Source organism: Pagrus major, chromosome 6, assembly GCF_040436345.1.
Source record: "Pagrus major chromosome 6, Pma_NU_1.0".
NCBI lineage: Eukaryota > Metazoa > Chordata > Actinopteri > Spariformes > Sparidae > Pagrus > Pagrus major.
The window spans coordinates 11,520,515-11,541,351 of NC_133220.1; the positions used below are offsets into that span (position 1 = coordinate 11,520,515).

Sequence of the window (20,837 nt, forward strand, 5' to 3'; positions counted from 1 at the left end):
ATTTTTTTCTGTTTTAATGGAGAGGGGGCATTTATTACAAACACACACATGCACCATATTAATGTTGTTACCTCAAATCTTTCTAGGGGTTGATACTTTGTTTAAACTCTGGATTTTTGTGCGCAATTGTGGACAAGCACACTAACAAGGCAAAGATTAAAGAAAGTAAAGATTCTAGCGTTTCATAGTTGCGGCATCACATTCACGGGTTTCAACAAGCTTAACGTCGGCAGAGATAGTCGTATAACGTTCACAGCTGGAAGCATTAATGATGAAAGCATTCCCACAGAGCAGAAGAGGGTCTACTACTGTCAAACATATCACTAAGAGCATGTACAATACTGCTGTTGATGTGTATGCAGATCACGCTGCGCTAACTCAAAAGTTTTCCTTATGATGTCGATGCATGCTTGAGAAAACCATGGGGCTTAACAGTGTGCACAGACACGCACACAAGCACTACGCGCACACGTCTTCGGGAAACAGCTTCTGCTCAGTGTCGTGTAACTTTTTTCTTTCTTTCTCTGTAAGTATTTGAGATGATAAAGGATCCAGATTTATATAAAAGCTCATTGTAATAAATGCTTTGTAAACGGAAAGTGTTGTAGTGAATGTTTGATCTGAAGTGAACATGAACATTGTTAATAAACTATTTTTGAGACAAGACCGACTCGTCTTCCCTGGTCAATTCTTGTGGAAAGTTAAAAGGGACAGTTCACCCTAAAATCAAAAATACATATTTTTCCTCTTACCTGTAGTGCTATTCATCTCTCTAGATCGCTTCGGTTTGAGCTGTCGAGCTGTGGAGATATCCGCAGTAGAGATGTTGGTGTGCTTTGAGCACCACAAGATGAATATCATCTAGTTCCATTATATCGAAGAGAAGGCAGTCATCTCTACAGCCGAAATCTCCAAAACGCCTCAACTCACACCAAAACAATCTAGATGGATAAATAGCACTGTCCCTTTAAGACATCAAATGTGGTGACTGGCAGATGATAACATTAAAGGTGATGACTAATCAAAGGGAAGGTTGTGAGATATGGTGCAAAAATGAAAGCGTTTATTTCTTCAGCAATTACCAGAAAGTAATAGATAAGTTAAAAAAGAAACTGAAAAGTGCAGACAGCATAAGACATAAGGTGATTAATTCCTGAGAAATAGAGTGGTGTGCTTCTTCTTTTCCAACCCAGAAAAAATAATTACTGAAGAGACAAAGTCAAGAACAAAAGACCAAAATCAGAGCACTGTTGCATTGCACCAAAATATGCAATCAGCTCTTAGAAATGTTCATAAAAAGGCCATATTGTGAAATAATAGATGCAAATGTTTAGCGTGTTTAAAGCTCAGAGAGAGGGAAAACTTGCTGTGTATCATGATGTACCTAAATCAGATCATTTCTAGAGAATGTCACTGCAAATGGTTCTTAGTTTTGTGTTCTAACGGAGATGTTAGTGCTCATTTTTCCATTCAAGGTCCACATGTTGCTGTAGGGCACTCTCCTCTGTTCCAGGACCTGTAACAGGAAGACACAACAATTCCTCACCAGCAGAACACTGAAAGTGATATGAGCCTGAGTAAATGTTTGTTAGCTGAACTTACCGTCAGAATCCATGTTGACTTTCAGGTTCGCCAGTCTGGACACGATGTCGTCTTCTCCTTCTGCGTCTCTGAAGTCAAATCCAGTGTAACCCTTCTCGTTCACGCAGTAGCTGATGAACCTGCGAAAGAATAACCACAGATTAATTAAATCTAGGCGAAAAGCTTATTGTGTAATAAGCTCCAGAACTGTTACTAAATAGAGCTTGTGTTGAGGTTGTTTTGTCAACTACAGTGTCCGGGGTCAAGAATGCACTTTCAATCTCAATAATCATGTTTCAACACAGGACTCTTAACTCTCAAAGAATACTCTTGTTGTATTCTTCTCATCTGCGTCCCCTGCTTTGCCTTACTTCTTCCAGGTGGAGTCCTTGTTGAGGATCACAGGGTTTCCTACGACTATCAACAGGGACCTGGCTCTGGTCACAGCCACGTTGAATCTCTGCAAAGTAGATCGATACAAATAAAGGTCCAAAAGATTCAGATAAACATATTAAAGATCCTGCTGGTTTTGTCATCACTTTATATCAGGAGGAAGGATAAAACAGACCTTTTCATTTGAGAGAAATCCAATGTTGAAGTCTTCGTCCATTTTGACGTAGTGGAGGCTACTGCGGACTGTAGAGACCATGATGATCTTCCTCTCTTGTCCCTGAAACTCCTCCACTGACCCCACCTGATGAAAAGAAGGGGATATTTTAGCAAAAATACCAAATGTGATGTCTATTAATGTAGTTGTGACGAAGACAAATTTTACTTATTTAGTTACACTTATTTTAACTGATTCTGTGCAGAAGAGACTTTAAACAAACAGCCTTGAATTTCCTTCAGAGCAACAAACAAGATGAAGTGATGCAGGTTAATGTTTTTACCTTGAGCTCGGTGAGATTGCTCCATCGTTTCAGAGCTGAGGCAGACTTCAGGGCCTTTGTGATTTTCTCCACCTGTTAGAAAAATAGTCACAGATGTCTTGTTAAAACTACTCACACACATCTCTAAAAACACAAGCAGCAGGTTGACTCACTTGTTTCCTGTAGGGGGCGATTATGCCAATGTCTTTTGGAGAAAGTTTGGGGAGCCCCTTCTTTCCTTGTGTCTCCATCAGCTTGGTGAGGTAGTCGACCAGGACTTCAATCTCAGACACGTTGAAGAAAGACGGACTGTTGGCCTCTCTCTCGTCTTTGCCCATCACCCCGTGGAAGATCAGTGGGAAGCCCTGTAGTGATGTGACAGTTATACAGTTATATGTTATCCCCGTGGTGATTTGTGAATTTAATAGGAACTCTCAGCAGTTGTATTGCAATTCCATGAAGTTGGGGGACTTTCGAGAGACAAATTGGCAACAAAGTGGTCAAAATCAGTCTAATAGAGGCGGAAATATCCTGAATTTATGTCCCTGGTTGCATCAAGCCTCAAAACCTCTAGATCCTACATTTCCCATGAGGCAGAGCTGCACAAAGAGGGGCCCGCAGGCCACAGCTGGCCTACCATAAGGTTCAATTTGGACTGTCGGATGTTTCTAGCAAAAACAATTTGGAAATAATTTTGGGAAAAATTATAATGTTAATGCTGTTTTATGTTTTGTGTTGTGACGTACAGATATTCTTTAAATTTGTGGGATCCCTAATTGTTAATAATCTTTTTTTAATAATCTCAGCGTGGCAGACAGAGTGACACTTCTCACAGGAAGTCTGTAAATTAAGCGATCTCGGGATCCTCGGGATCCTCGGGATCCTCGGGACCATTTTGCAACCTAATAATACAAAACAATACAGTACAATAGTTACTTGCTTGTGATCCGTGGCCCACTGTTAAGTGTCAGTTATGGTCCTCAATGGCAAAAAGTTTGGGCACCGCTGCCACAATGCAACTAAATAGCATCTTTTGATTTATCTGTGACTATTAAATAAACGTTGACTTGAGATTCCCTTTAACGGGTCTATAAATAAACTGTTTTGAAAGGTTAAAAACCTTTTTGGGGAGGAATTCCCAGTTGCAGTAGGCCTCACGATCCCACTGGTCTGCGAACACCTGCAGTTCGTTCTCATAGAACATTTCATTGGGGATTTTTAGAATGGCAGCATGAGACCTGAGAGAATAAAGGGAAGAAAAAAAAAAAAAAGCTTTAATCAAAACAGCAGCATTCTAAATTAGTAACTGTGACAAGCAAAATGGAGGTGACAACTGAAAGACGCACCTGTAGTTTCGCAGCAGTTTGGTGACAAAGCGGGTGTCGAAGTGTCCGGAGTCTGTACTTTTCTGATATAAAGGGTTATCCCTCATCAGTCTCTCCAGCAGAGAAAGCCCTGAAGATCATCATAGTCACAGTAATTCAATTAAAGCCTTGAATCATGTGGATAAGTCGAGACGCAATGAACAGCAGAAGCAACACTTAATTTATCCAACACTTTTATCAGTAAAAATAAGTTAAACAGTGCAATAATTACTACCATCAGCCTTAGTCACACTTTACTAGTATTACCTGAGGACCTCAAGTAAGTTGTAATAATTGAGGGAGAAGTCTGAGATCTTAATCTCGTGCTAATCTGCCATGTCTGTAATTTTTTTCATAAAAATTCCACCATTTATTGTGATAACAAAAGTCCTGTGCAAATGTCGGTGATTCTGGGTCTTCTTTCTTTTGAAACATGTTTTCTGTTATTAAATAACTGAACAAGTAAGACATTTGATTGCAGCTCTTGTTTCACAGCAGTCAACAGCTGTTCCCTGAGATCGGCTACACTGATGTTTAAAAGTGCTAACAAAGAAGGTTGGGAGCAACAAAAGGCTGTCATTAGGGGTCGACAGATGTGGCTTTTTCAGGGCTGATACCAATTATTAGAAGTCAAGGAGAATGAAAACCGATATTCATTTGCAGTTAAAATGAAACTCTTTGTGTCAAAATTTCCAACAACCAGTGATGGAAATAAGTAAGTACAATTCACTCAAGTACAGAGCCAAAGTAGCACATTTTAAAAATGTTTTTTCTATCAGCAATCTGACGGAAAAATCACTGATACCAATTATCGGAAAATGCTGAATATCGGCCACGATAATCGTCCAGGGCCAATAATCAGTCTACCCATAGTTGACATATTCAAGTAAATCCACAAAGCATCTTTTAAATTATCTAAACAAGCTGCAAATGTGTATTTATAATTGTTATGCACGCATAAAGTGGGCATTTTAGACAGAGCCTTGACATTGGTATAGTGGCAGTAAATACGTGTAAAATACGGACCTTGGTTATCCCACATGAATGCGCCACATGGAACACAAATGTGGAGTGGTAATTTATACATGAATAAATCACACCGGGTCCCTTGGTAATACTAGTCCCATGCAAATAGGGCTATAGTGTGCAACAGAATACATCAGGTTATAAAAATGTAATCCTCATCTCACCAAGTCCATACTGCAGCGCAATAGGTGATCGAAGGATCGGTCCCAGCTGCTTGGGATCTCCTGCAAGCACCAGCTGACCCTCCCGTGCACTGAGCAGACCTGTGAAACAAAGTGACCATCCAACCAATCACTAACAATTTTCACCACAGGTTGAGCTCTTACAAGCTTACACTGTAAGACCACTTGAGGTGCAAAAAAAAGGTTTGCAGAAAAAGTCACAAAAATGGAGTTACGAATGCTAAGACAATCCTGAACTCCACATTCCTCACATGCCTGCTCAGGTCACAGGGCATGCACACTGATGAGGCCATTGGATCAAGTTCTTTACAATGATCGGGGTGAAATCTGTTCAGTGTTTCACAGCCAGTAGACCTTATTCTTACCAGGTATATTCTGTTCTTTACCAGAATAATCAGAGTTAAAATACTAGGTTTGAGACCTTTCATTTTATGATGATTTGTAGACACTAGATTATGATTTATCAAAATGTATCAAAATTAGACTTGAAGTACTTAAGATATTTTCTGAGCAATCATGCTTGACAGATTCATGAATGTAATCTATTAGTTTGCATGTATCTTTAAATATGCCTGATTTGAACTCATCTAGAAGGGGAACGGGATGACAGACTCTTTCATCAACGTTTTACCAAAAAGACTTCTTGTTGTATTCTGATAATTCAGACATTCAGCACTTACCTGCGACAGTGATGACGCACTCTGGCTCCACTGCCTGGCCTCCTTCATCCACGAACACATGGGTAAAATGGCCGACTGGGATTCCTCCAGTCACCAGTCTAAAAACAGAAACACACATCAGAAACTGTACTTTAGTAATATGTAAGTGCAACACGGCTCATGCTGTGTAACGCTAAAAAAATATGAAAATACTGAATAGTTACTGTATATGCCAGCAACTTACCTGCCAGCTGAGATCAAAGTTGTAACTACGACTGTGTATTTCATCAGACTCCCTTTATTTGGAAACCCAAAACTTTCTTTTCCCTCGTCCCAGTTACAATGTTTCTGGAAGAGCCAAAAGATAAATCGACACATAAGAAAAATACAAACTATCAAAACAAACGTGACAGATTTTTCATCCATCCTTAAAGTACTTGAATGCGTCTGTCTCAGTATCTTCTCTTGTAATTATTTATTCATATTCAGCACATTTGCTTAAACTGGCATTGCTTTTACAACAATGCCTTTGACTATATACTCGTTACACATTCTATGAACTGGATCATTTGTGACCCTAAGTTTAATGAAGATCAAGATATTAAAAGCTCAAATGTGCTTGGAGACGATTCACCACCAATAAGACAAAACCAGATTATCCCGTGGTGTGTAAAACTGTCAGCTGATGCTCACCAGCAGGCTCTTGGGGACAGTTCTTGGGTCTCGGCTGCTGGCATACAGACGGTAAACCCGATGAGGATCCATGTGCACCATCAGCCTCTCACAGAGGAGGTCACAGGCACTGTTTGAAGGTGCACAGGCGAGGATGTGGGCTGACGGGTCTGCCTTGCTAACCTGGAAATGTGAGCCAAGGAAAATTTATTCTTATAATTACTGACACATCACATTGATGCTTTTTTTAGTCGGTGTACAAATAGTGTTAGGTGGTTGGTTTAGGTATGAACGTGTGCATTTTGCAAGCAACATGAAAGAATACATAATTAAAACAACTTATCAGGTCAGTTATGAGTTGAACTGGAACGGCATACTCTATGAGTTGATTTTATAGGCCGATTACAACCACTTCTTAACTTCCATCACGGAAATGTTTGATCATTTCATCAGTTACGCATTAAAATTGTTTGGAAGGAAATATTACGCCCACGTTATCTTTACATTTACAGCATTTGTGGTATCCTTTTTGAGGCTGCTTCTTCTTGAGTTAATGAGCAGTTTCCTGTGAAAACCCACACATTATATATATATAAAAAGTTTATATTTCAGATCCACAATCAAAGATAGTTACGATACAAACAAAAAGACTTTAACGATCAAATCTGCTGCTTCAAGACTGACATTTGACTGACGTGGCGTCTTGGTGGCAACCAAACAACCCAACAACTGTAAATGTATTTTTGTTTCTGATTCACAAGTTGTTAAAATCTGACTGGCAGGTGGAAAAATATGACATGGCCTTTTTGACTCATCCACTTCAACCAACGGCAAAAAGCACAGACAAAACACAGAAATCCCCAACTCTGGCACATAGTCTGGTATTTGGACTGCGATTAAAAATTATTTTCATTATCAATAAATCTGCATATTATTTTTTGGACTGATAGTTCGGTTCGATTTTTGGCTATATAAATACATTGATTTGATTTTGAACAGTAAAAATGGAAATCATAATATCCTAGAACGCAGGGTGGCCTCTTCACATATGTTGTTTAGTCCCAGAAACATATCAAAACCTAAAAATATTCCACTTACTATGATGTAAGGCCACGAAAAGTAGTAAATCCTCACGCTGAAGAAGCCAAAACCAGAGACTAAAAACAGCACATCTTGAACATTTAATACCTGATTCATGGCCTCAACCAGAGTGATTGTCTTTCCAGTTCCAGGGGGCCCAAACACAAGATGAGGAGCGGGCTTTGATGATCCAGCTACGATGCGCTGGACAGCCGCATGTTGCTGCGGGTTGTTTTCCAGCTGACTGTTGAACATCCTGAATGTGACAATGGATTTGTAAATATTATGCATAAGTGAAACACTTTAAAGTTAAAAATGTGGAGCAGAGGCTAAAAATAGTCTGTTAAATAAAACAAAACATTCCAAATGTGAGGATGAAATGTGTATCTGTGTCCCTGTCACTGATGAGGAGATACAGGTTTGTTATAACAGTGAACTTTGTCTGGTATATGTAGGAGATAAGGCTTTGTATGCAAGTCCTCGGCCAACATAATCCCCCATGTTTTACTGCATCCACTTGAGGCAAAATTATGGCATTAAACCAAAGAACAGAATCCCCTCCTGTTAGTACAATATGGTGGACGAGTGCCCAGACAGAACGGAGGCGAAGACTGCTGAGAAACACACACTCGTCATTCAGTTCACACACTCTTTTCAGCAATGCCAGACAGCTGCTGCAACAAATACAAGCCACACAATACTTTAAGAGTTCTATATGCATTTTCTTCATGTGTAATGACCACCAGACCTGAGTTTGGGCATGGGGAGACTAGCCGCTGCTGCACCAGATGGGAACAGCACCTCCTCGAGTTCATGTTTTGCTGCCAAGTCCAAAGCGCGATGCTGCAGCTTCAAGGGGTACCGGTTGAGAGTGAACTCCACATCGAACTTCATATTGCTGATAAAAATGTCCAACAGCCTGAAACAGCAGTGGAGTGTGAGAGGATGCTGTGAGTTCGATTCTTTATTTATGGTTAGAGACATAAACTCAGGTTAATCGATGAGTTGAGAAAAAAAATTAATCTCCAACCATTGTGATAATTCATTTTTTAAAAACATTTTAGACTAAACATTAATCGATTAATCGCGATAGTAATAATAAGATTAATTGCTCATGAAAAGTAAACTTAGTCCAGCTCTTACTGCTTCGAAAAGCCCAGCTTCACGCTATCCAGCTCCACTCTGTGAACATATCCATTGTACACAGTGATCGGCTCGACCTTGTCCGCAGACTTGTGCACCCTCAGACAATCTCCACGGAGTACAGATGGTCGATTCTCAGCAACACCGGGAACCTGTTGGAGAATACAAATGTTGGCCTTCTTTCTGCTCTGCTATGTTTTTATTCCTTTCCCAACACATTTAAAGATTTTACTGATTACTTTTCAGGCTTGTCATAGTCTCAATCCCAACAATATCTCTGACCTCTAAGAAAGCTATCTTGAGATCATCAGGCAGAGGTCTTCTGTCTGTCTGGTCTCCTTTAGGTCCCTTCTTAAAACATTCACACTTTTATTGGATAGCCTGTCCTAATTTTGGTTTTTGCTTAATGTTCTCTATCAGTGTTCAGTTTTTTATGTTTGTATTTATTTAATTTTTCCGTCATTGTGAAGCACTTCGTAACAAGGATTTGTGCTCTATAAAGATGGTTATAATTTCAGATCACCGAGCTCACAATAGACCAGCGAGCTTCCAGAGGATTCTCAGCATATAGAGATAGTATAACATCATACAAAGGGAGCAGGGAAAAGAGTTGTCATCACAACACATTGACTTTCCATTGCTGCTATTTAAAACAGTTCATGTACACTGTGAGGATTTCTTACTCTGAGTCTGAGCAGTTTTTTGTTGCTCTTCTCATGAGTCATGGTTTGCTCGAGGAGGTCATACTTCTTGATGTCCCACTCCATCTGTAGCTCTTCCAGATGTAGCAGGAGGTGAAATCGATGAGGGTACGTCTTCATCTTTAAAGAAGAGTCCAGAAGAGTCCTGGACATACAGTACACATACAAACACTGTGATGACCAGAAAAGACTTCACTGATAAAACTGATAAATAACTAAGTCGTCGTCTCACTTCACTGATGGGAAGCTCCGCCCGGCAGCTGCGGGGTCCTCCATCATTCGTTTAGCCACGTCCTTTAGGTATTTTGGGCACCTGTATTCTGCTAATCTCACCGGCATCTTTGGAGGCTTGGCGCCAGAACTGCAGAGAGGAACAAAACACAAACACATCATGGTTGTTATCAGCATGAATAAAACACAATTTCAGGAACCGCTCTGGGTCCATTTGTTGATCAATTTCAATTACACATGAAGGAAATTGCTTCAACCAGCTCCCAAATCAAATATTTGCACTGAAATCTGTCATCATGGATTTCCTGCTGCTGGGGGGAAATATTTGTACTCATTCAATTTGGAGATAGTAAAACACTGCTCTGCATTTATCTGTAAACCTTGCACTCATATTACATTGTCAGACTCACAATGAACAGTTAAAAGACTTGGATCATGGATCAGAACCAGCGATATCTTTGTTTTTAAATACACACATTCCTTTTCTTTATCAAAACCTGATGCCTACTTACCCACAATGGAGAATCAAGTGTCTAATGCTAGTAGCAGCCAATGTAGCCTCAAGCTGCTAGCCTCAAACAGAGACGAGGACCGGCTGCAGAGGTCTGGTGAGCTCACTTACTTTTCTAACTTCCCCTTTCATTTTATCTTCATCCCGAGCCGATGGTGTATTTATCAGAATTCAATAAACTTTACATAACTTATTTAATATAACCTGTAGTACTGTTCACAATGTGTAAAGGCCAACTGCCCTGTAGTAACCCCCCAAATATGTTGGCTCCGCTGCCTTGACAGCTCTATGCGCATTTCATTTTCAAAATAAAAGTCAGAAGATGCTGTAACAACTGTTGTTAAGACGGCAAAATATTATTATTATAGTATTCCTAAGTGAGATAGTCAAGCCCTAAAGCAAACCCTGCTTTATCGTCATTTTCACTCTAAATGGGACTAGCGGTTGAGGCCATAAACTTGTCAGGAAACAGTTTACTGAGGTTATAAATCAAGTGAGAGGTAGGCTCATTTTCTCATAAGCTCTCATTAGACTCCTTTCTGAAACCAGTGAAGTCGCCCTCTGCTGAACATTACAAAGAATGCAAATTAAATGTACTTCCACCTTTCACTTTTTTAGACCTGGTGAAATATATGGCGTTCTCCTTTAATAACCAGGCAAACAGGGGCATTTCTTTTCTTAGACTGGTTTACAGTCAGTTCTTACTTCTCAGGAGGGACCCCATCCACTATCACGAGGTTGGCAGCCTTGTATCTGCCCCTCTGAAATGGTTTGTAAGGAGACACGGGCCCCAGCTCCACCGCCAGAGGGGTACTGGCTAACGCTTCCACCTCCCGCACAATGCAAAAGGGTGCAGATCCTGGCAGATCCGGGCAGAACTCAAAGTACAACGTGGCAGGAAAATATCCAAAGTGGTTGAGCTTGTACCGAACCAGAACCTCATAGCTTTCTCCTGTGAGAGACAGAAGAAGCCACGGGAGGAGCTGTGAGCATTAATCATCTCTTCAGTGTTTTTTGTCAACGAAAACAGAAAGTAGGAGTGTTCTCACCAGGACAGAGGAACAGTGGACAGGCTCTGGTGACTCTCCTCTCATCCTCCAGAGTGAAACAGCGCATCTTGTGCAGGGCAGTGTAGTAGGTGAAGTGGATGCAGATGGTGCCCTTGTTTAAGATGTGGAACCTGAGGATGAACGACTCCCTCAGACGTTCCACAGTGAACTGAACTTTTCCATTTTGCCCCACGGGCTCTGAAGTGATCTGAATGCCCCACTTGTCAGCTGTCAACTTTTTCCTGCGAGGGAGAAAGGCATGATCAGTAAACTGCAGAGTTTACACCTGTAAGGCTTGTAACTGTCAGAGGGAAGGCGAGTACATCTTGGTGGTCATCACCCACCCCCGACTTCTCCCTCTTTCATCTCGCCATAAGGCAGCCCAGAGAGACAAGGACTGTTGTCTCTCTGGGCTGTCTAATGTCAAATAAAAAGGACATATTACTGGGAATTGAATTTTATTTGAATCCCATTATTTCTCTTCGAGAGTTTTATCTATATCTATATCTATATATAGTTTTTATCTTTAATACTGTTCACATTTTTCATGATATTGCGCGTAGATTTTTTATAAGCATCTATTTTTATGCCGACCTGCAGAAACCAATACCGAGCTTGGACGAAAGGTGAGGTGGATATTGAACAAGTCTCCACTCTATCAACACGTACAGACAGGCATCCATTCATTCTCACATTCACTCCTCAGGGCAGTTTAGCATGCATGTCTTTTACATCTGGAGACACCCACACGGGGGAGAAGATGCAAACTCTGCACAGGAATGCACCAGTGGACCAGCAAGTTTGAACCCAGAACTTTTGTGGAAAAGAAATCTTCACCAGGACCAGATGGGTTCAGACCTCTGACCACACAATCCGTAGAGACAAACAGACTCAAACAGTCTTCAGAGTTCAGGGACGATTATTAGGCTTTGTTGCACAAAAGCAGGGAGGTGTCTAGAGAACAACCTGTTTATTGGTTATTGATTGTCCATATGTGTATTGACACCTTATCATAGACACTGCATGTGTAATGGCGGTATGTGACACACAGTGGCACTCCTCTGTCATGTGGCAGAACGGACATTAGACCCAATTGGGGAAATTTTATGGCAACAGGGGTGGAAAATATTACAACATTATACAGAGAGCACACTGAAAGAAACCTACCTGTTCGCCTTTAACTTGCTGAGGATTTCCGCAGCCAGCTTTTTCTTAGGGGTCAGCGCAGGGGTCACAGGGGTCGAGGGGGCAGAGGAGGACGAGGGTTTAGGAGTCTTAGCTGTCTTCTGAGGGCCAGAGCCGGGGCTGGGACTGTGCGGCTGTGGCCGAGGGGCCCGGGGCCTCCTCCACTGATCACAGTACACTCGGACCTACAGCAGAGATGAAAAAAATAACATCACACGCCCTCATTTTGTTTCTGTGTTTCCTTCCTTCCAGCAAAATAACACAAAACACGTCCTGTCATGTTCCTAACTAGGGCGATGACAGCTCAGCTTACCTGAGGTTTGACATTTATGAAGAGCTTCTCCTTTGTTGTGTAGGCCTTGTTGAATTTCAAAAGTGCAAATACAACATTGGAGAAATTAGGGTCTTTTCTTCCTTCTCTGTGGACATAAACAAACATAGTTGGAGTATTACACACACAGCCCAGTCTGATAGCTGCATGTAACACACACACACACACACACACACTTGTTTTAAACAGCCTACCTGCCCCTGAATTCAGAGTTGTAGATGTCGCGAAGTTCCTTCTTGTTGGTGATTGATACTCTGTCTCCCAGAAATTCAATGAAGTCCAGTCCGGATTGAAGATTTGATTTCAGCGACATGTTGACGCGTTACAGGCCGCTGCTGTTGACTCTGGACTGACTCCGATGAGGAAGTTCACCGGCTGACTCACTATCAACCTCCTGGAGCATTAATGTTGTTTCTGGCGTGAATGCAGCGCTGGGACGGTGTGTGGACATGGCAACATGTTACGTATTTTTACGCGACTTATGCGCATATTCGCAGTGTGGCAGTTTCACTTTTACGTCGCCGTCGATCTCTCATTCATTTTTTGATGTAAAAATGTCGATTAAACGATGTATGAATCGACTAAGTCGCGCAGTTTAGCGCAAATTCCCAGCTGACGGACGCTTGCTAACGGTCTCAGTCAGGGAGCGTCTACAACTATGTGACGCCGAAAAAAGCGAAAACCCCTCGGCGGAAAAAAATAAAACACCTCTTCACCGAACAACTTTAGTACGAAGTCTTCTGTTTTTAAAAACCTAAAGTTTAGACGAAGTTCAAATTTACCTACACGTTTTATAAGCAGAGTACAATAGCATCCTCAGTCATGTTTTTGTTGACGCTCCCTAAGCTGTAGCTCATCACCAGCAGGGCAGGTACAGGGTAAAGTCATGTTTTTCAAATAATGAATTTAAAAATACAATATTTTATAGTTGCTTAATTATATGAAATCTCACGCCAATTAAAGGATAAGTAATGTGACACTATTATTTTTTTAATTATCAACTAATCTTTTATTTTTTTTTGATTGTTAAATTCTTCATATTGTTTTTTTTTGTATGAACTACAGAGATGATTCATTGGTAATCAAAATTACAGCTGCAACTAACTGTTATCATTATTTTATCACCTGGTGATATTTTCTCTATTAATCTCTATAAAAATCAGAAATAAGTCCAAAAATAACTATAACAATTTTCAAGAGCAAAGAGTGAATTAAAAGCAACATTATGTAACAATACAACATTACATGCCAAAGTGCAAAAAAATAAATAAAAAAGCCAATTTCAACATAATGTTGCTTTAATATTTAGAGTCATTAATTAATATTTATTAGTTATATTAATTTTGTGTCTGACCATCAGTCCAAAACCCAAATATAACCTATTCCGGTACTCTGAAACAAGAAAAAGCAGAGAGTCCTCAAACTGGACAGGACTAAGCAAATATTTGGTAATCAATATGATTTCAGAGTAATCAATCATCAAAATAGTTGCTGGTTAATTTTTTCAATGAATCGACTACAACTAATTATTTTAGCTCTAATCAAAATTCAGTAGGAATATAATCATAATTCATAACTACATAGAGTATTATATAACGTCATTCACATACCTGGTTATGGACAGTAAACATAAATGTGTAGCTAAGACAGATGTAATGTACCAAATGCAGTATTCAGTGACGAGCATATCCCAATGTAATTTGTTCTGCATGACACAGCTGAATTTAGGCCTGCATGTGCTGTACTGATAATGCATCTGCCAAACATGATACCCAAAACATTACGGACATTAAAGGTGCACGATGCAATTTTTTTCAAGCCTATAAATAAACAAAGAGAGAGAACTTCCAACGCATGGAATAACTGTTAATACTTTAAATGTGCAATACGCAAGAATTACCCACCTCTTGACTCCATACTGCAAACAAATTGGGTGTTACACATCAGAGTAACCAAGAATTGTTTGTACATTTAGTTTCCACTAGCTTGATAGCTCAGTGAGCCATGCAGTTCGTGGTTCAGACTGGGAGCTTGTAGTGGTGTTACGAGAATGGATGGGCCATGGTTAACTGGTTAGCATACTAGCTTCAGTAGCTATCGCTGCAACACAGCATGTAGACATCATCTTTAAAGTCATATGTTTACATTTGTATTTGTTAGGATTTAAGCAAAATCAGCTTGTATTTTGAGTTGTGGTAGGGTAAGTTAAATATATATTCTGCAAATTGAATCTCACTACAATATGCTCTTGTGCCAGATATGTAAAGTCAAATTATAATATAAAAAATACAAATAAATAAAAAAATAACAAATAAGAAATAAAACTCCTCCTCAGATTCGATAACCTGCTTCAAAAGCAAAGATACCCAGAAGAAAACATCGGCTGCTCAGGCTCTCTAAAAGAAAAAAGCCATTCATTTCAAACAGAAACGATCACCATTGCTTGAAGATCATATTTTTATTTCACGAATAATAAATGTACTTACAGTTTGTATAAAAAAATATAGCAAAAGCTAAAGGCAAACAGCTGGCAGGAGGACACCAATACTTTATCAGTCCAGGATGGGTATAGAGGGATTATCACCGAAAATATCTTTCTACAATAGAGAGGAAAGACAGAACCAAAAGGGAAGACAAATACAGTCAGTGATTGGGAAAAGACAAATGTATGCTTTGGCATGTCCACTGGCTAGAACCCTGCATCCAGAGGGATGCATAAATATCAACAGATGGGATCCTCAGACTGAAACAAAAACTGAATCATTTGGCGTTGTCGAGTGTCTCTCCAGTCAGTCAATATATCGAATTGCATACAGTATTTGCCCTCTGTTAATAAAAAACTATAGAGGTATTGGAAGCTCTTTAAGAATATCAGTTATGTCATATAGAGAGAAATTAGTTGCTACATGAAAGTCGAGAGGTTTTGGGAGGTTGTTTCGAGCACTCGGGGATCAGAAGGTCTATGTGTTAAACATGTGAGTGTGAGAATTCGAACAGCAGGGAGGGTCCCAAACTTTCAGTCTCACTAAAGGCATTATTTGTTAAAAAAAAACAAAAAAAAACTATATGTTTGCAAATGAGTGACAGTTGCACCACTCAATGTCAATTAAAAATAAAGGCATCCCCTCGTAGTGCATAACAGAAGCTCTCATTCTCTGGAAAAGAAAAACCCAAACAAATGTCCCTTTTAGAAGGACATACAGTACGTTATGTTGCGTCACACGTGTTTGCGCGAGCATCAGCTTCTCTTCAATTTGTTTGTCATAACCTCAGCAGCTTCTGTCCTCTAAGCGTTCTGCATCTCCTTGCCGATCTTGTAGCTGAGGATCTTGTTCCAGTCGATCTTCATGCGGGTGACTGGCAGTTGTCTGCGTAAAGCTTTGAACGTGGTGTCCGACATGGTCTGATAGTTCTCACTGATGGCCACCTGAAAAACAGACAAAGTACATCAGTCAGGCTTTCTAAATATAAACAAGTTGTACCATGTCGTCATCTGTCAGTGAGAGTTAATCAGACATTTTCTCAAAGACAACAGAATGTGTGAGAAGTTGAAACTGAGTTCAACTTTTACAATAAAATGGCTTGATAGTCTTGTGGACAGATACAGATAGGAAAAGCTGTTCAGTTTTGATGTGCTTAAGTTTGCTAAGTTGATTCGTCTGACATTATGACATGAAACAGGTGTGGATCATGTCTTCCAAGCTAACACTTTGGTCACTCTTCATGCTTTCACTGTCAGTGAACTTCTGAGTGTGTGAGGAGGAAAGGCCATAAGTGCTCATAATCCAGAAGAGAATGTGGATGGACCTGCTCTTTACATGAAATGCGGTGTGTTATGGAGGCAGGTCAAGCAACTCTTGTGATTATTAAATTCCACATACCTGGTATTCATTCTCTGCCTCCTCAATAATTTTCACAAGCTCCTTTGCAGTCTGGCTCTCATTCTGCCGAAACAGACATTTGAAGGTGAATTAAACAAATTAAACACACATTAACATAAATCAAACATGAAATACTCCAATAAGTCAACTGCAAACACAGACTCGGGTTAAACAAGAATCTTCAGCTTTCCTAGATAACGCTCCAGAGTTTAAATAGAATTACCATTTAAATACTTACAGACACAGTCAGTGCTTCCTGTACATCTTTGTGGCTGACCAGCTGCACATTTCCGTCCTCATAATAATGTACCTGTGGTAAATGGACGAAATAAAGACAACATTGAAACAAAACTAAATTCATAGCTAAGCTCATGCAACACCTGTTAATAACTTAACATACCTGTATTTTCAGAACTCCGACCACCTGTGCTGTAGACTGTGAGACACTGAACTTCCATTCAGACCGGCAGCGACCGTTCCTGGAAACAGAAAACGTAGAAGAGAACATTTGAGAACTGATTCCAAACATGTATAAAACAATAACACGCAACGTAATTGTCAGAATTAATTTAATTAGGTCATCTAAAATGAGATTCATCAACTTACCAGAAGTTTTTAGGCTCAAATTGATGACCCTCAATACAAGCGATAATGGTCTGCTGGCCATCGATTGTTTTCCCATAAACCTGAAGCAGATAAAGATGGGTGAACGTGTGTTTCATCGTGTGCAATGCTGAACATGGCAGCTACTGAGCGAGTGATCTTACGGTGCAAACTCCACTGGGGTAGTGGTCCTTGATGTAGGCCCTCAGGGCCGTATCACAGGTATCCCTCCATGACCTCAGAGCTGCTTCGCCCTCATGGGGCTTTGGGTCGCTGGCTTCCTTTTTCAGGTGGTCAAACTTGAATGAGATCTTGTTGTGAGGGTCAAAGAAGCGGCCATTACCCAGGTCTCCATGCTCTGTTATCAGGACCTACAGGGGACACAAACGGAGACACCTGCCATTACTATACAATTTAAAAGCTTCTAAAAACACACCTGTACAGACGAGTATTTGTATAATGTCAATTCAAAGGTTTTAATGATGCTTTTTTATATCTTAATTTTATCTCTCTGTTTCATACTTCACATTTTGCATCTCTCGTGTATGGTACTGTATTTTCTGAAGCACCTTGTAACTCTGGTTTTGAAAGGCGTTATAGAAATATGGATTATTATTATTATCATTATTGTTGTTACAGCTGTTTACTCAGAAATTTTCTTAATAATATATAATAATGATGACATTTTAATGGGTTCAATGAGAAAAGCAAATGTATTTATGTATTTTATTATATTATTATTATTATTTTTTTATTATTATTATTATCATTTTAAACTTGCCTGATCTTCATAGCCATCAATTTTGGCAAGGGTGAACTGATCCATGTTGTACTGGGCAAAGGCACTGTAAGAAAAAGAAAGAGAATACAATCGCAAGTTGGATGCACATCCAGAACATCATTATTATAATAGATTAAAAAAATGAAAAAGAAACTCACTGAGCCGCCCCCTCTCTGAGAAGATTATCATTGTTGAGCAGTATTCGCACATCTGAAAAGAAAAATTAACATTAGAGAAGCATTAACAAATTATTTCCATACACATCAAAATGCAGTTAGTCCTGAAGATGTCAATAACAAACAAGGCTCACCACTGAAGACTTCATTGAACTCTCCAGGAGGAGAGTGCATCACAAAATTAGCTGCAATGCGGACCTAATAAACAAACAAAATGACTTGTCACATAACTTTAAAATAGCACCAGGCCTCACATTATTATTAAATACAACGTGTAACAACAGTCTAACCAAATCTGCTGCATGGTTTTGGGAAAATAGGGCCAATTTATTCTCTTTTGAGGTATAGCAGGTGATGTCTCTGAGAAGTGAGAAACCTGCAGACAGCCACTAGAGTGAAGCAGAGAGCAGTCTGCTAACTTTCTTGGCTGCAGGCTTGTTGGCTCTATTTTGACCACTCCTTAGATGGCAGCCAGGCAGGGTCATGTCACCCAAGGGCTTTTCTTAGCAGTCAGTATGCAAGTGTAAGCATGTGGTGTCAAAGCCAAAGTGAAAAAGTTGTGGCGGGTATTACTGCTCTCATAAGGTAACACCTAGTGAGCACTTTTAGGTATTTTAAGTTTTACAATCAGGCAGCACATAATAACATGGACGTATAATTACAATAACGTCTCTTTCTCTTTTCATCCTTCATTTCTGACCTTCACCACTTTAATCAGTCCTACGTCCTTAATGTCACTGCCACATTACAGTACAAGGGTGCCAGAGAGGCTGTCTGTCTGTCAGGCGGACAGGGTTATTTAGCCTCCGGGCTGCAGCTGGCAGTGACCTACAAATGGGCTGTCCAGCTGAAAGGGCAGAGGGGTATAACAATGAGTAACCCAGTTTGACTGTGCTCCTGAATAGTTACTCCATTCAGAGCCCAGAAAGCACCCTCAGGCTCTGACCGATGCAGTGAAACAATGTGAGCTTATATCTGATAAAGATATATCAGAAGTTAGCAGATTTCCACTTAAAGTTTAAATGGGAAATACTATTGACTTGTTTATATTTATATTTAAAGGTTTGCTGTAGTAATGCCAGGAGGCGTAAGCCCCAGGTCACACCATCAGCTTAGGAATGCAGAGCCTTCCAACATGTAGCAGCATGAAGACAAGGGGAACAAGACGAGCCACTGCAAGCCTCAATAACACTGCAGGAAGGCTGCATCTGCCCTGCGATTACAGTGTATAAAGTTACAGCCACATCACTCAAATAACAAAATGCCTACAAACTCCAGTTACATGTCTGATAAACTTCAACTTCTGATGTTATCAGGGCCAGTTTAGGCAGCCAACATCCACTTAAAGCAAACTGGGTGTGGGTGGTGTTAATGCTGCCGATGCACTGTCATTATCCCTACTGTAAATGCAGGAAGTAGCTGAACTTCCTTCCATTTAGCATTAGCTAATAATTTCACATTACTCCAAACCCACGTGGTCATGCTAAAACAGACATCCCGCGCAGCCATAAGTTATTTAAACATATGTTAGCTAACTTATGTTGTGTTTGTGTACAAGAACAACAGGAAGCGACGACTCAACTGTCAAACAACGTTACAGCGCTGCCTTGGCTTAGCTAGCTCCAGCGACAGACACCTAATACAGCCGTGTTGGCAGTTCATTCTGCATTTTAAGGATCGTATTGCGCGCTGCAATTCTTCTAGACAAAGGTTAAGAGTAATAAAGTAATCACGGTTTAAGTTTGTAAGATAATACCTTATCTTCATCGCTGAGCTCATCGAAGTCTGCCATCTTGGCTCAATGAAGCGTTAACAAAGCGACTGACCGTGTTGCCTGGTCTGCGTGACTCCTCCCAGCACGAACACAAGCCCAACCAGGAAAACTGTGCTACCATGGCTGAGCTCGCTGTCCGCGTTGTTGTTATCCTGTATTAACAGTAAATAGATTTAATGACGCCATAAAAACAAGTTAGATAAAAAAAAGACACATTACAATGCTGAAGGACGAGAAACTTAAAAAAAAATCTCATATCTAGAATACTTTTACATACAAAACGAAGCTGGCAATATCCCAACCTGGCAACCCTGACGCCTTCAAGTCGTCTGGGATGGATGGGTACAGAAGGGAAAGATTTACAAAATTACGACTTGTGAGTGTTCCCACTAGAAAACTATAAAGGCTATAAAAAGTTATAGATTAACGTGACACGATGTTGTGTAAGGGTTTTAAATACTGATCATTGCTCACATAGGATTATACCAATTAAACCTGGTGTTTAATTGACCTGAAAGACGGAGTGTGACTGACGGAAGGGAGCAATGTTTTATTTTATTTTATGTGTTGATATGGATGTGTAGGAAATTTTTAGAAATGGATTGATTTTCGTAGTCTTTATTTCGATTTGGATGTTGACATGAACGACATTTACAAGATTGAACTTGTTATTCCGATAACTCCGGAATAACCTGAACGCAGCATCATCCCAGCACGGAGACAGCAATATTCACAGACATAACCATCAGCAGCATCTTGTGGCGATACTGAATAATAAGACTCTTTAATTTTTGACCATGTGTGTTTTCCATATTTTTATAATCTCTTTGGAGGAAATATAATTAGTGATGCACTAATGTGTGTAAAGTCTTTAATGTTGCAGCTGTTGGCAGTGGGAGTGATTTTATCTACTCTATGTACTTCTAGCTTAACCTGTGATAATACACTCTAATATAATAGTTTGTGTATTAATAATCTAAATATGTAGGCCTAAATTAACTAGAGCAGTCAAATTAATATAGCACACTAGAAGTTTGT

At 40.0% G+C, this 20,837-nt stretch overlaps 2 protein-coding genes across 3 annotated transcripts; both read right to left on the minus strand.

Moving 5' to 3' along the window:
• Positions 1 to 1,041: 1,041 nt before the first annotated feature.
• Positions 1,042 to 14,337, minus strand: mov10a (Mov10 RNA helicase a). 2 transcript variants are annotated; one of them, XM_073468798.1, is made up of 23 exons: positions 14,195 to 14,337; positions 12,779 to 13,976; positions 12,567 to 12,672; positions 12,236 to 12,438; positions 11,069 to 11,310; positions 10,725 to 10,971; positions 9,510 to 9,638; positions 9,260 to 9,422; positions 8,577 to 8,728; positions 8,182 to 8,352; positions 7,542 to 7,689; positions 6,375 to 6,536; positions 5,926 to 6,029; positions 5,703 to 5,800; positions 5,005 to 5,103; positions 3,797 to 3,905; positions 3,571 to 3,688; positions 2,624 to 2,815; positions 2,472 to 2,543; positions 2,150 to 2,275; positions 1,953 to 2,041; positions 1,603 to 1,721; positions 1,042 to 1,516 (listed from the first exon to the last, which is right to left on the minus strand). In XM_073468798.1, exons 2-23 carry the CDS (start codon positions 12,895 to 12,897, stop codon positions 1,452 to 1,454), a joined length of 3,033 nt encoding a protein of 1,010 aa, XP_073324899.1. In that variant the 5' UTR covers positions 12,898 to 13,976; positions 14,195 to 14,337; the 3' UTR covers positions 1,042 to 1,451. The 2 variants fall into 2 exon arrangements, with proteins under 2 accessions (XP_073324899.1, XP_073324900.1); XM_073468799.1 differs by having other exon boundaries at positions 12,779 to 13,015; positions 14,195 to 14,281.
• A 690-nt stretch (positions 14,338 to 15,027) lies between these two features.
• capza1a (capping actin protein of muscle Z-line subunit alpha 1a) lies at positions 15,028 to 19,858 on the minus strand. Its single transcript, XM_073468909.1, has 10 exons — positions 19,782 to 19,858; positions 18,160 to 18,223; positions 18,008 to 18,059; positions 17,850 to 17,913; positions 17,233 to 17,439; positions 17,072 to 17,151; positions 16,866 to 16,944; positions 16,704 to 16,775; positions 16,466 to 16,528; positions 15,028 to 16,011 (listed from the first exon to the last, which is right to left on the minus strand). The coding sequence occupies exons 1-10, from the start codon at positions 19,815 to 19,817 to the stop codon at positions 15,871 to 15,873; spliced, it is 858 nt and encodes a 285-aa protein (XP_073325010.1). The 5' UTR covers positions 19,818 to 19,858; the 3' UTR covers positions 15,028 to 15,870.
• Positions 19,859 to 20,837: the final 979 nt, after the last annotated feature.

Excerpts from the sequence above, each read along its gene's own strand:
- mov10a (XM_073468798.1), bottom strand. The coding sequence starts at position 12,897 with ATGTCGCTGAAATCAAATCTTCAATCCGGACTGGACTTCATTGAATTT. Across the intron at positions 11,311-12,235 it reads AGCAAGTTAAAGGCGAACAG|GAAAAAGTTGACAGCTGACA; the intron begins GTAGGTTTCTTT and ends TCTCCCTCGCAG. Across the intron at positions 5,104-5,702 it reads GTGCGTCATCACTGTCGCAG|GTCTGCTCAGTGCACGGGAG; the intron begins GTAAGTGCTGAA and ends TTTGTTTCACAG.
- capza1a (XM_073468909.1), bottom strand. The coding sequence starts at position 19,817 with ATGGCAGACTTCGATGAGCTCAGCGATGAAGATAAG. Across the intron at positions 18,060-18,159 it reads GTTCAATGAAGTCTTCAGTG|ATGTGCGAATACTGCTCAAC; the intron begins GTGAGCCTTGTT and ends TTTTCTTTTCAG. Across the intron at positions 17,914-18,007 it reads CTCAGAGAGGGGGCGGCTCA|TGCCTTTGCCCAGTACAACA; the intron begins GTGAGTTTCTTT and ends TTTTTCTTACAG.